We start from the raw sequence: 12,500 nt of genomic DNA on the forward strand, positions 1-12,500 counted from the left end.
GGGGATACAGGGACCGGAAGTGGGATTGGGGAAATGTCCTGGTCGCACAGGCGTGAGCACCTGAGTTCAAGTCCTGGCACGTGTGTAAAATGTAAGACACGATAGCGTGCATTCGTAATCTCAAACTGGGGACCTGGTGATGGCTGGGTTCCACCCTAGCTAAATCAAGGATCCCTGGGTTCTGGTGAGAGCCAGTCTCAAAAAACGAGGTGGCTAGCTTGTGAAGGTGTGATACCCAAGGTCATCCTCCGGCCTCCACATGTATCCACACACACATGAACATGCACACATGTACAGATACAGAGGGACTAAAGGTGACTGAGGAGGAGTGATTGGCTCTCCCTGCGATGTATAGAAGGGCAGGTCCTTGGATGTGGCAGAGAGTTCTCAGACTTTAACCCCAGACAGTGTGCTCAAGATTGTCTGTCTGTCCTTAACTCCATGTCTTCCATCTATAAACGGCAGTGAGGAGGCATCCCGTCTCCTTAAGACTTCCCCCAGGTGGGGCTTGAGAAATGGCCAAAAGGTTGAGAATGTTTGCTACTCTAGAACCAGGGTTTGGTTCCCAGCACTCACGTGGGTGGCTCACAGCCACCTTGTCCCAGTTCCAGGGGATCCAACACCCCCTTTTGGCCTCCTCAGGCACCTGCATACAAAATCAATCTCCACATTTTGGTTGTGAGCCAGCTTTTAATGACTGAGCCCTTCTCCAGCCCTAACAATCTTTGAAAGGAACAACAAAAAGATGTCTCTCCTGGTTGCCTTCATCCTATCCCAGGTTGACAGAGACCATTGAGCGCCTGCAGTCCCAGGTCGAGGAACTGCAAGCCCAGGTGGAGCAGCTGCGAGGCCTGGAGCAGCTTCGGGTTCGCCGGGAAAAGAGGGAGCGCAGGAGAACCATCCATACCTTCCCCTGCCTGAAGGAGCTGTGCACGAGCCCCCGGTAGGCAAGGGCCCTGGTGTGTCTTAGCCTTCTGAGAGTTCCAGCTGAGGAATGAAGGAGCACGGTGGACAGTAGCTGGGGAGGAGAACTGGGTCTGGTCCAAGCCATCAGGATGCTTGCTTGCTAAGGACAGCCATGGGCGTTGCTATGCTAACCAAACAGTCATCACATCCATTTTGTCTACAAGTCAGATGAGAAAAGGTCATGTGTTCAGTACTCGGCACAGCCAGGCTTCCAACCTAGGAGGAGTTAAGTGTTGAACCTTTTGGTTCCCATTAAATCTTAATTCAACAACTACTTATATAAGAATACAGGATTGGGGATGTCGCCAGGCACTTGCCTAGAATGTGTGTTACCCTGGGTTCGATCCCTAGCCTAGGAAAAAGGTTAATGAAGATCAAGGTAAGGCTGGAGATGGGGCTCATTTGGAAGACTGTAGCTAACATTCACAAGCCCTTGAGTTTGATCCCCACATCTCCTAATGGAGAGGTGGAGCACACTTGTAATCCCAACATTCACAAGGTGGAGACAGGAGCTTTAAGACGTCACGAGCATCATCAGGTCAGACTGGGCTGTATAAGATCTCATTTAAAAAAAAAACTGGGGCAGTGGCGGCGCACACCTTTAATCCCAGCACTTGGGAGGCAGAGGCAGGGGGATCTCTGTGAGTTCAAGGCCAGCCTGGTCTACAGAGTGAGTTCCAGGACAGCCAGGGCTATTGCACAGAGAAACCCTGCCTTGAACAAAAAAGTTAAAGCATAAGAAGTGTGTGTTGAAACAACAGAACAGGGCCACTACCGTCCCTAGGCATCAGGGTCTAGAGGAGGAGAGAGTACAGGATCTAGAAGGTATGAAGAGGTCTGGCTGGCCAGCACCAGCCCGCAACTTGGAGGTCTCCTTTGTTCCCACATTTAACCTTCCCTTGTGTCCTTCCTTTGCTGAAGAATTCTGGAGGAATCCATATAGGTCAGCATTCCCAGACACAGCCGGGAGAGAAAGTTAGAGGGGTGGATGGTCACTCAGAGGGGCAAAAGGAAGAGTTAGACAGGTGGACAAGAGAACCCAGTGCCTGACACTTTGGTCCGGAGCGTGGCCATGACTAACTACCTCTGCCTGTCCCCCAGCAGGTGTGAGGATGCCTTCCGCCTGCACAGTTCCTCGCTAGAGCTGGGCCCTCGGCCCCTGGAGCAGGAGAACGAGCGGCTGCAGACCTTGGTGGGGGTGCTGCGTTCCCAGGTGAGCCAGGAGCGACAGCGCAAGGAGCGGGCAGAGCGCGAGTACACAGTGGTGCTCCAGGAGTACACGGAGCTGGAGCGACAGCTGTGTGAGATGGAGGGCTGCCGCCTGCGCGTGCAGGAGCTGGAGGCCGAGCTGCTGGAGCTGCAGCAGATGAAGCAGGCCAAGACCTACCTGCTGGCCCGTGATGAGCACCTGGCTGAGGCTTTGCTGGCGCCCCTCACTCAGGCCCCTGAAGCTGATGACCCCCAGCCAGGCATCGGGGATGAGTCCAACGCCCAGGATGGTGTTGCCTCGCCTGCAGCCTCCCCCAGCCATGCAGTACGCAAAAGCTGCAGTGACACAGCACTCAATGCCATCGTGGCCAAAGACCCAGCCAGCCGCCATGCTGGCAACCTCACGCTGCATGCCAATAGTGTGCGCAGGCGCGGTATGTCTATCCTGAGGGAGGTGGATGAGCAGTACCACGCGCTGCTGGAGAAATACGAGGAGCTGCTGAGCAAGTGCCGGCAGCATGGTGCCGGGGTGCGGCACGCGGGGGTGCAGACCTCGCGGCCCATCTCCCGGGACAGCTCATGGAGGGACCTACTGGGGGGCGAGGAGGGCCTGGGAGAGGGCAAGGTGGGTGAGAAAAGCCTAAGCCAGCACGTGGAGGCCGTGGATAAGCGGCTGGAGCAGAGCCAGCCCGAGTACAAGGCGCTCTTCAAAGAGATCTTTGCCAGGATTCAAAAGACCAAGGCAGACATCAACGCCACCAAAGTAAAGACGCCCAGCAGCAAGTGACCCCTCTCTAGGCCTGCCGCCTCCCCCTGCCTCCCTGCCAGGGGGGATCCCTCGTGCCTGGGTGGCAGCCTCTTGGCAAGTAAGAGAGCCCTTTTCACAGTAATATATCCTGACCGGTGGCTGGCGAATGAGCAGGGAGGCCTCTCTGATCTGGGGACACAGCATATTTCCTATTGGTGGCCTGGTTCACCTGTCCTGCCGTCCTTGACCACTTTGCTTCAGCTAGAAGGCACAGCTCAGTTTAAAAGCCAAACACCCTCCCCCCACTGACCCTGGGGGCTTCTCAGCCCTCGGCTTCACCTTCTGTGGCCAGTCTTCTGCAGGCCTTTCTTGCTTAGCTGACTCCCCACCCCCCCACCCCCGCTCCAAAGTTGTTTTCCTGAGAGATTTGCAATGCAAGGTCTCCTTGAGCCTTGCCACAACTGGAAACACTTGAAAGGGGGTCTCAGAGCCAGCCATGGCTGGTGCTGGGGTCTCCTCGACCAGTCACTGCTTTCTGCCAGCCATGACTGTAATCCCCCTAGCTGTACCACTCCCGGAGTTCTGAGCAGGGCCGAAATCGCTAGCTCCCGCACTGCAGAGCAGGAAGCGTTAGCCAAGCCCGAGTGTACCCCTCCAGCCCTGGCAAAGACCTTCAGCTCGCCACAGTTCTGTAGCCAATCTGACTACAGGAAGAGGGAGCCCCTCAGCAGCCATACCTGGGTAGTGTCCGTTTCCTCTCAGAGTTCCATCCCTGGAAATACCTTCTGAGCGGAAAGCCCTCCGGGGGCAGGGATGGTGGGAGTCCTGCCACTTCTGCTTCCCTTCCCTTCTCTGCACCTGCCCCCATCTCAGGGACCATGATGTCTCATTCACTCCTCCCTTCCTCAGGCCAGCCCTGGGACCGTTCACATCTGCAGCCTCCAGAACGTCCTGTGTGAGCGTTACCAGCCCAGGTCCCAGCGTCCGCCCCATCCTTCACCAGGGACTGTAAGATCTTTATTCCATGTTAAGTATTTTTACGTTGAGAAAGAAATTCCTCCTTTGCCACGTTCCTACAGAATGTCTGCTCTTTACTTCCCACCTTTATGGGGGGACTTTTGAGGTCCAACCTGGATCAAGGGTTCAATATTTTAATCTAAAACGTCAGGAAGTCCAGCTTCGTCTTAGAGATGCCCAGGTCCCCAGCTTGCCCTCAGCAGCCCCTCAGGGCTTCTGGTTCCTTCTGCCACCCTTCTCAAAATCAAAGGAGCCATACAATCCAGTGAGAGGCAGTGACTCTGGCCTCTGTGCTGGGACTCCAGTGGGAACCGCCATGCCTTACCTCTTTCTTACCAAGCATGTCCGACATTCCTGGAGACTCGACCTTGCTCCAGGTGGCACTGTGATGCCTGCTGTCATCTGGATCCTTCTGTTCATGCAACTCAGAACCTTTCGTCCCTTGGGGCTGGGCATCTCCAGGCCCTCTGTGTGTCTCTGTCATCTAGGGTAGAGGAGGAGTTCGGGCCTGTTCACTTCTCCAGTTCTGTAGCAGCCGACCAGCGTCACCTTTGAAGTATACATGAGAGAAATATATTTGCAAATGCTTTATTCTCTTCTTTAATAAAAAATGCACCAGTATTCTAAAAGCAGCAATGGCCCTGGAGCCACAGTTTCGTCTCTGCGTCTCACGTGCTTGGCTCCTCCTGTGCACCACTACAAATGAGGGGCGGATATGAGCTCCACCCACCCCCAAGTTCTGCATTTCTTTGAGGTCACTCTGCTCCCTGAACTCTTGACAAAGTCTGTGTCTGCAGAGCCAGCTATGCCAAGCATGCTCATGAACAAAACACTAGGGTCTATACTGTCTTAGAGTTTATATTCTGGCTTGGGGAGCTCCCCCAGAGTAAGGTGAGGTGATCACTGAGTAAGGAAGGATCACTGAGAGGAAGGGGAACGCTGGCTTCAACCTCCAGTGCCAGCCTTTTTATTGTTATCATTGAGCAGGAGGTCTTGTTATGCAACCAGGCTGGCATGAAACTCACCATGTAACACAGACTGGCCTGGAACTCACAACAATCCTCCTGCCTCGGCCTCCCAGGTGCTGAAATTATAGGCATGCTCCACCACATCCCCCTCAGTTCTCGCCTATCTCAGGGACAGGGATCACCTCATAAGCCCGCTTCTCCTCCCAGGGGCCCTTGAACCGAATGGTTCCTGGCAGCAGCCAGTGAGAAGAGCCTGCCAGCTGCTCTTCTCCCCTCTCCAGGGCAACCTGTCTCATTCTCTGCTCCACTCGCACCTCTCCCAGAATCCAGGCCACCAGATGGCCCGAACAGGCTGTGTTTATTTGGAGCCATGGAAATGTGAAGCTTCCCCTCCTACAACCCGTGGGTCAGGCGCTGGTCGGAGCCCCGCTGCGGAGCGAAGATACCCTGGAACTGCTCCGATTTCCTTATTCATAATCCATAACCTGAATGTCTGGGTTTGCTCCCCTGAGCATCTTATTCTGGTCACTATGGAAACGTCTCTGCTCCCACTGAGGTTCTGGGACTAAGTCAGACAGGGAGGCACCCAGGAGACTCCTTCCAACCCAGAGCCCCAAAGGGCTATGTTAGTTGCTGGAGCTTCCTAGTTCGAGTTTACAGAGTGCCTAGGGGCTGGTTTATTTCCCCAGTAATGCTGAGACCAGAAAGGCTGGCTTCAATGACAATCTCCTATTTCAATCAGTCAGTGTCCCTGGAGAATATTTAAATTATCCCAGGGGCATATTTTTTCTAGGTAATGACACTTTCTCCTAAAAATCAAACTCTTCATTACAAGCTAACCGCAAGCATTACTAACAATTACTAATATTTATTGACCTCTGTTTTCATCCGCACACAACCCCAACTACGTAACTTACCCAGGGATTAGTCACCTTCAAACGTCGCTCGTCTTACGTGGAATGTCACCAATTCTGGGTTTCCTGCCTTAAACATGAAATGGCTCTGCCTAACCTGAAGTTTTCTGAATTCTGTACCTACTTCTCCAGCTTGTCTAGTGGCTAAAAGAACCCACTGTGCACTTGAACTTTCAAAACCTAATTGCCATGAAATTCACTCAATCCACATTTGTGGTGTGTCCATGACGTGCCGCTCTGCCTGCTTGGGCTATAGCAGAGAGCCTATAGTCTAGCTAGAAAACAGCTAATTACGTTAGAAAATAAGACTGGGCCTTGAGTGGCAGTGACCACCTGTAATCTGAGCATCTGGGAGGTAGAAGCTGGAGGACCAGGAGTTCAAGGCCAGCCTGAGCTGTGTAGAAAAACCTGTCTACAGCACACACCTTTAATCCCAGCACTCGGGAGGCAGAGGCCGGTAAAACTCCAAGAGTTCAAGGCTAGCCTGGTCTACAAGAGCTAGTTCCAGGGCAGGCCCCAAAGCTACAGAGAAACCCTGTTTAAAAAAAAAAAAAAAAAAAGAAAAAAAAAAAAAANTAAAAAAAAAAAAAAAAAAAAGAAAAAAAAAAAAAGAAAAAAAAACCTGTCTTAAAACACAAACAAAAGTCAGACCTGGTTGGCAAAACCCTTAATCCCAATGCTCTGGAGAGACAGGTAGACAGCCTGATCCACATAGTGAACCCAGGCCAGGTTACATAACTGAGACCCTGTCTCAGTACGTATATGCGTACATAGGTACATACACACACATACATACCACAAAATCAACCAACCATTAGACCAAAAACCAAATACACAGAGATTGGTTTATTTTCTTTCTATATATCTGTCTGTCTATCTATCCCTCTGTCTATCTGAAGCAGGCTAGGAATGTGGGGCACACACTGAGAAAGCGGGGAATAATCCAATGAACAGGTAAGATCATTCATTCATTTGGTTGAGACAGGGTTTCTCTGTGTAGCCCTGGCTGTCCTGGAATTTGTTCTGTAGACCAGGCTGGCCTCAAACTCTCCTGAGTGGTGGGGTTAAAGGCATGTACCAACACTGCCTGGCAGTAGGTAAGATCTTATTGATGTGCTTGGTTAAGTTGTTGGTACAGGTGAAGAGAACAGATTCAAAAAGAGAAAGGGGTGTTTCTGAAGGCGTGGGATCCAGGGTTTGCTCATTTATTTATAACTTACTTATTATTACCATTATCTATTATTAGTAGCAGTATCATTGTTATTGCTATTTTTGTTTTTTTCTGGCTATCATCGGTAGTCCTGGAACTCGCTCCGTAGACCAGACTGGTCTCGAATTCATAGAGATCCGCCTGCCTCTGCCTCCTGAGCTTTGGGATTAAAGGAGTGCACCACCACCGCCCGGCTATTAGTTATTTTCATGACAGGGGTTCACTATGTAACTAGATTAGGCTAGAATCTGCCTTAGCCTTGAGTGCAGTGATGGGACTGCCAGCGAGCACCACCACGCCAGACAGATACGGGAGTCTTTTGGTCGCAGTCTGCTGGTCAACCTCCGCCTTTGCCAGCTGGCTCCCCGCCACCACACCTAAGCGGCCAGCCCGGAGCGCAAAAAAACAGGCGGAACTCAAGACGCGAGCGCAACGCCAGCTCGCGGACCACGGGGAGGGCGCGCACCGGAAGCGGTCCTGAGAAATGAACATGGCGGCCGCCTGGGGCCTCCGCTGGGGCCTGAGCCGAGCTGGAACCTTGTTGCTCCCGCCGCCCGCGCGCTGTGTTGGCCGGGCTCTGCACAGACAGGTATTCGGCACCGAATTCCAGAGCATCTATAGCCTGGACAAGCTCTACCCCGAGTCCAAAGGCGTGGATACGGCCTGGAAGATCCCGGTGAGCCGAGAAAGACGGGACGGAAAGGGCGGGTCCTCTCGCTGCTAGGTGACGCCAGGAAGCCGGGCGGCGTGGAAGGTTTTGGTTGCTGCGGGAGGAACTGGTCGTCCTAGCAACCGGGGGGGGGGTGGCTGGAGACCGGGAGGGGCAGCTAGGACTTTAGGATGTGGTTGCAGCCCTTGTGCTTCGGTAGTGCAGCCCGGGAGAGAGCCTGCCACCATCACCTCTTTCAAGATCACCAGCTTTCCCACGTTTGTTTCCAGGTCTTCAGGCCCACATTCTATGGGAAAGGTGAATTATGGCCCTTCAAAGTGGACATAAAAGCTGAGGTCCGCAAGCTGTATCGTTACTCAGTCTTTTGCCCCTAGTAACGTCAAGAAGCCAGAGACAAAGTTTGTTTTTTCCTTCAGGATGCGTATTTAGCCTGCTGTGTGTAGATACACTTCCCTGGGCTAGAGCAGGAGAGAGGGAACCTACTGAGCTGCACCTATAGGATTGAAAGAGCATCCAGTATTTTCATTCATTCATTCACTCACACTTCGTTCAGCAGACTTCTCTCTCTCTCTCTTTCTCTCTCTCATAAATGAATAAACCCAAGTAACACCGACTATGAGTCTTTAGAGAAAGTAAAGAAGGAAGAAGTAGAGCTAGAGATGCGGTTGCAGGTTTGTTGTGAGTTTGCTTTGACAAAGGATCTCTTGTAACTAGGCTGGCCTCAAACTCGCTACCTAGTTAAGGGTAGACTTGAACTCCTGATCTCTCCACCTTCATCTTCCAGATGAAAAGATTACTGACTTGTGTCACTATACTGGGCCTGTTTGCTTTGAGAAAGGCTCTTTAAAAGCCCTGGCTGGGCTCTTAATTTGCAGTGGTCCTCCTGCCTCTGCTTCTCAAGATGATGAGGTGATAGGCTTGCAGCATCCAACCCAGCTGAGAGTTGCAGTTTTAGGTAGAATGGTCTGGGAAAGCCAGGCCTGGAAGAAGTGGAGCGTAGTGGCCTACATCTGTAATCCCAGTACTTGGGAGGCAGGAAAATCGCAAGTTCAAGGCCAGCCTGGACCATATGAGACCCTGTCACAGACAGAGAACCAGAAGAAGGAAAACGTGAGGATACTGGGGTGATGAGAGTCTTGGGCAGCGTGGTCAGTAAGGTCAGCCACTTCAGGGCAGTGGTATGCTGGACAAGTGTGGCTAAGCAGGGCAAGCCAATGACGGGAAGCCAAAGAGGAAAGAGGTAGGTGGAGGCCAGGAAGGGAGTGATTCATATTTTACAAGATTGACTGTTACAGAATGTTCCATGCAGTAGCCTGGAGAATGGCAAGAGCTGGAAGGTGAGTTCAAAGATTGCAGTAATAGAGGCAAGAAAGGATACATGGAGTAGAAGCAGTAGGAATCCTGCAGATGGTCATATCCTAGGCATACAGGGAAGGGATTCACTACTGGATTGGCTAAGAAGTGAGAGCATGCTGGGTATGTGGAACTGTAGCTGAGCAAAGAGGTTTTCTTGAACCCAAAAGCTGGGGGTCACCAACATAGGTGACATTTTCATCGGCTTAGAAGGATGCAGTGTGTCAGGGAGGGAGAAGAAAGATCTCAATGGCACATCAGAGTTTCAGCCACCGCAGAGAGATGGTAAAGGAAGGTGAGGAAGAGACATAAAGAGTCGAGAAGAAAACCTGGGGCATGGGGGATTTACCAGAGTGGAAAAGTGAGCAGACATGAGGATTCCACCCTGCCCCCATTCTGAAGCTCAAACAAGTGAAGGCATCAAAGCGGGTGAGGATAAGGATGTTCTGGGTTTGGAGGCCAAGACAGCCTCTGGGGGTGGCCCTTGTGGTCCAGAGGATTTAAGGTTGGAGGGCATTGCTGCTGGATGAAGAGCTGGGGGAGGAGAAGGCCTGACAGGAATAACTCAGTTTGACTCGAGCCCTCCAGGTTTATGAAGCAGGATCTGCTCAAGACACAGTGCCTCTGGTGCCTGCTTCCTGTGGCACCAGAAGGAGCAGGGTGGCACACTAGGATTGTTGCTCCAGGTTGGCAGAGGGTTGTTTAGTGTCTAGTGTCCCTCGTGTATGTGTTCTTTTTTTTTTTTTTTTTTTGATTTTTCGAGACATCCACCTGCCTCTGCCTCCTGAGTGCTGGGATTAAAGGCGTGCGCCACCACCGCCTGACTCGTGTATGTGTTCTTAGCCTTGTCTCAGCCATCCCATTCCTTTCCCCCATGAGCCAGGCTGCTGGTAGTTCCCAGCGATAGCTTGAGCCGTGGCAGGCTGCCGGAGGAGCACTGCAGTAGTGCCTGAGTTGGGGATGGTTTGATAGCATGATTTTGCTGGAGGCCCCAAAACAATAATGCATAACTTCTTAAAAAGTGTTTGTTGCATTGATTTATTGTTTGTGTGGGTGTGCACACGCAAGTTGTCAGGCTTGACGTTTAGGAAGTGCTTTCATCCACTGAGCATCTCTTCAGCCTCAAATATATAACATTCAGCTTATAGCGTTACACTATTTTTTTTTTTCTTCTGTCTTGGACCAGTTAGGAGTGGGCTGGCAGGTGACTCCTTTCTTTGACACTGTGTGTGTTATATTACAGGAGCATGCGAAACAAGCCAGCAGTGACATCCCTCTAGGTGAGTAATGTTTTTGAAAATGAGTCCTTTCAGGCAAGGGGCTACCTTATGGTCAAGAGAGCATTTGCCTAGTGTGAGATAGGCCTGGGTCTGTCCCATGCACCACACACACACAAAGTGTAGATCTCACCAGACATGTGGAAGACAGTAGAGAGACCAACGGTGGGGGCGGAAGGACCCTTTGCAGCATAGCTTAGACTAGCGAGCAAATGATGGCTCAGCCATGCATGTAGACTGTGTGGTCTGCCCACATATGAAGAGCTCTGGATGTGCTTGTGATTTGAAGCTGTCTTTGTGGGGTAGGAGTTGAGTGCTATGGGAAGAAGGAAGGTAGAGAGTGGGAGCCAGAAAAGTGCCTCATCACAGTTCCTGGGAAGACAGGCGTTCTGCTCAGTGGACAGTTGTTATGTTTCCTGGCCTCCCAAGCTCTGGAGGTTCATGCGGCATTGTTTGAACAGACTTAGCTGCAGCCAGCATGACCCACCTGTCTTATATGCAGGCTTTCTGGGCTCCACAGTGCAGCCATTCCCCTGCAGTCCCAGGCGCTTTTGTTACTGAGTCAGAACAAGATTTAACTGACTTTTCCAATGGAGAGAGACCTGGGAGGTGGTCTCAAGATGGGACTGTATTCCCTACCACCATGTGTCACCACCTCAGCGCCCACACTGCTGGGGTTTACCGACTGGTCTTTTCAGTTGGCTTCTCTGTCTCACTTACTCAGACACTATGAAAGCCTTTGCACGAGTTAGAGAAATGGGAGGAAGGAACCTTCCAATTTAAAAATAAGCAAGATGGACGGTGGTGGCACACACTTGGGGGGCAAAGGCAGGCAAATCCTGTGAATTTGGGGCCAGCCCAGTCTGCAGAGTGAGTTCAGGATAGCCAGGACTACACAGAGAAACCCTGTCTAGGACTTCACCAAGACCATATGTAGGTAGTGGGCACTCTGCCTTTTGGGGTGGAAGCTCCTGAGCTGAAGATCAGGTTCTCATCCCTCCAGCACACAGTTTCCACCAAGCCCGTGAGCTGGGCTCTGAGAACACAGTCAGAAACCGTACTCTCTTGTCCCTGTCTGGTTGTGTAGTCTCAACTGTAGGCCTCAAACTCCACATTCTCTTCCCTCAGCCTCCCAAGCAGGCATTACAAGGAATGTGCCATCCTGCCCACCCCGTTGTGTCCTTTCGAGCTTCTAGCCCATCCTGATTCCATATCCGCCACTCCTCGAACTATGTGAAGCTAAGTCTGTCCTTAGTTTGAGCCACTGAAAGAGTAGTCTCTAAAACAAACAAGCAAACAAAACAAGGATTTGGTAGAATGTGCTAGATTTGGGTCATAATTTACTTCCTCCACTATCTGGGAGCCTCGGGAAAGTCAGTTGTCTTGATTTTAGTTTTGACATCTTTGGATGCTGTCCAGCTTTACTGGTGTGTGTGTGTGTGTGTGTGTGTGTGTGTGTGTGTGTGTGTGTGTGAGGGGGGTGTAATAGTCACATTGACTAAATTAGCACTCTACATGTCCCGCCATGGGGAACCCTCATGTATGTATTCTTCTGTTTGCAGATCGATTGAGCATATCTTACTGTCGGAGTAGTGGTCCTGGAGGGCAGAATGTTAACAAAGGTACAGGCCCGGCAGTGTTCTGGGAGCGGGGTGTGAGAGGGAACTCTGCATTCACACTCCTCTGGAATAAAGGGTTTCTACAGCAGCACACACACCTCCCGCTTATAATAATCCTTTTGAGCCTTCTGAATGTGGCCGATTGTCTGGCGCTCACTGTAGGTTGCTAAGGCTAGGATTGGCTTTTGAGGATAAACAAAGAGAACTCCAGCATGAGCTGGCAGCCTGCTTGAATCCACAAAGAACACGTTTCCTTTGCTCTGTGAAACCCATCCCCCGCTCTTTTCAGAGTCCTGTAAGATTTGTGAGAAACCCTGGACATTTGGATACCACAAGTCTAGTTTTGTCCCAGAAAGATTAGCCTTGTAGGCTTGTTCCGTGGCTAGCTTTGACACAGGCTAGAATGTCCTGGCTAGATAGTTGTCTGCCCGTGGCTTCAGGACTCTCCCTGAAGGCCTGGGCACTATGGCTTCTGAAGAGTCTCATGGTTCCTGCTCCTTCCTCCCTATCCACAGTGAATTCCAAGGCTGAAGTCAGGTTTCACTTGGC

At 51.4% G+C, this 12,500-nt stretch overlaps 2 protein-coding genes across 4 annotated transcripts in view; both read left to right on the forward strand.

Moving 5' to 3' along the window:
• Positions 1-4,272, forward strand: part of Cdr2l (cerebellar degeneration related protein 2 like) — a 14,299-nt gene extending 10,027 nt beyond the window's left edge. The window contains exons 4-5 of one of the 2 annotated variants that reach the window (XM_050140154.1): positions 779-943; positions 2,068-4,272. In XM_050140154.1, the coding sequence (XP_049996111.1) occupies positions 779-943; positions 2,068-2,962 (1,060 nt within the window). In that variant the 3' untranslated portion in view covers positions 2,963-4,272. The remainder of the gene's footprint in view (positions 1-778; positions 944-2,067) is intronic. The other variant, XM_050140155.1, reaches the window with a different exon arrangement.
• A 3,212-nt stretch (positions 4,273-7,484) lies between these two features.
• The window catches only part of Mrpl58 (mitochondrial ribosomal protein L58), a 5,809-nt gene continuing 793 nt past the window's right edge, over positions 7,485-12,500 (forward strand). Inside the window, exons 1-4 of one of the 2 annotated variants that reach the window (XM_050140179.1) lie at positions 7,485-7,621; positions 10,299-10,335; positions 11,895-11,954; positions 12,467-12,500. The exon at positions 12,467-12,500 is cut by the window's right edge and continues 49 nt beyond it. In XM_050140179.1, the coding sequence (XP_049996136.1) occupies positions 7,517-7,621; positions 10,299-10,335; positions 11,895-11,954; positions 12,467-12,500 (236 nt within the window). In that variant the 5' untranslated portion in view covers positions 7,485-7,516. Of the gene's footprint in view, positions 7,709-10,298; positions 10,336-11,894; positions 11,955-12,466 lie in introns of both variants that reach the window. The other variant, XM_050140178.1, reaches the window with a different exon arrangement.

The sequence above is a fragment of the Alexandromys fortis genome, unplaced genomic scaffold (genome assembly GCF_014885135.2).
Source record: "Alexandromys fortis isolate MF-2015 unplaced genomic scaffold, M_Fortis_MF-2015_v1.1 scaffold_39, whole genome shotgun sequence".
Lineage (NCBI taxonomy): Eukaryota > Metazoa > Chordata > Mammalia > Rodentia > Cricetidae > Alexandromys > Alexandromys fortis.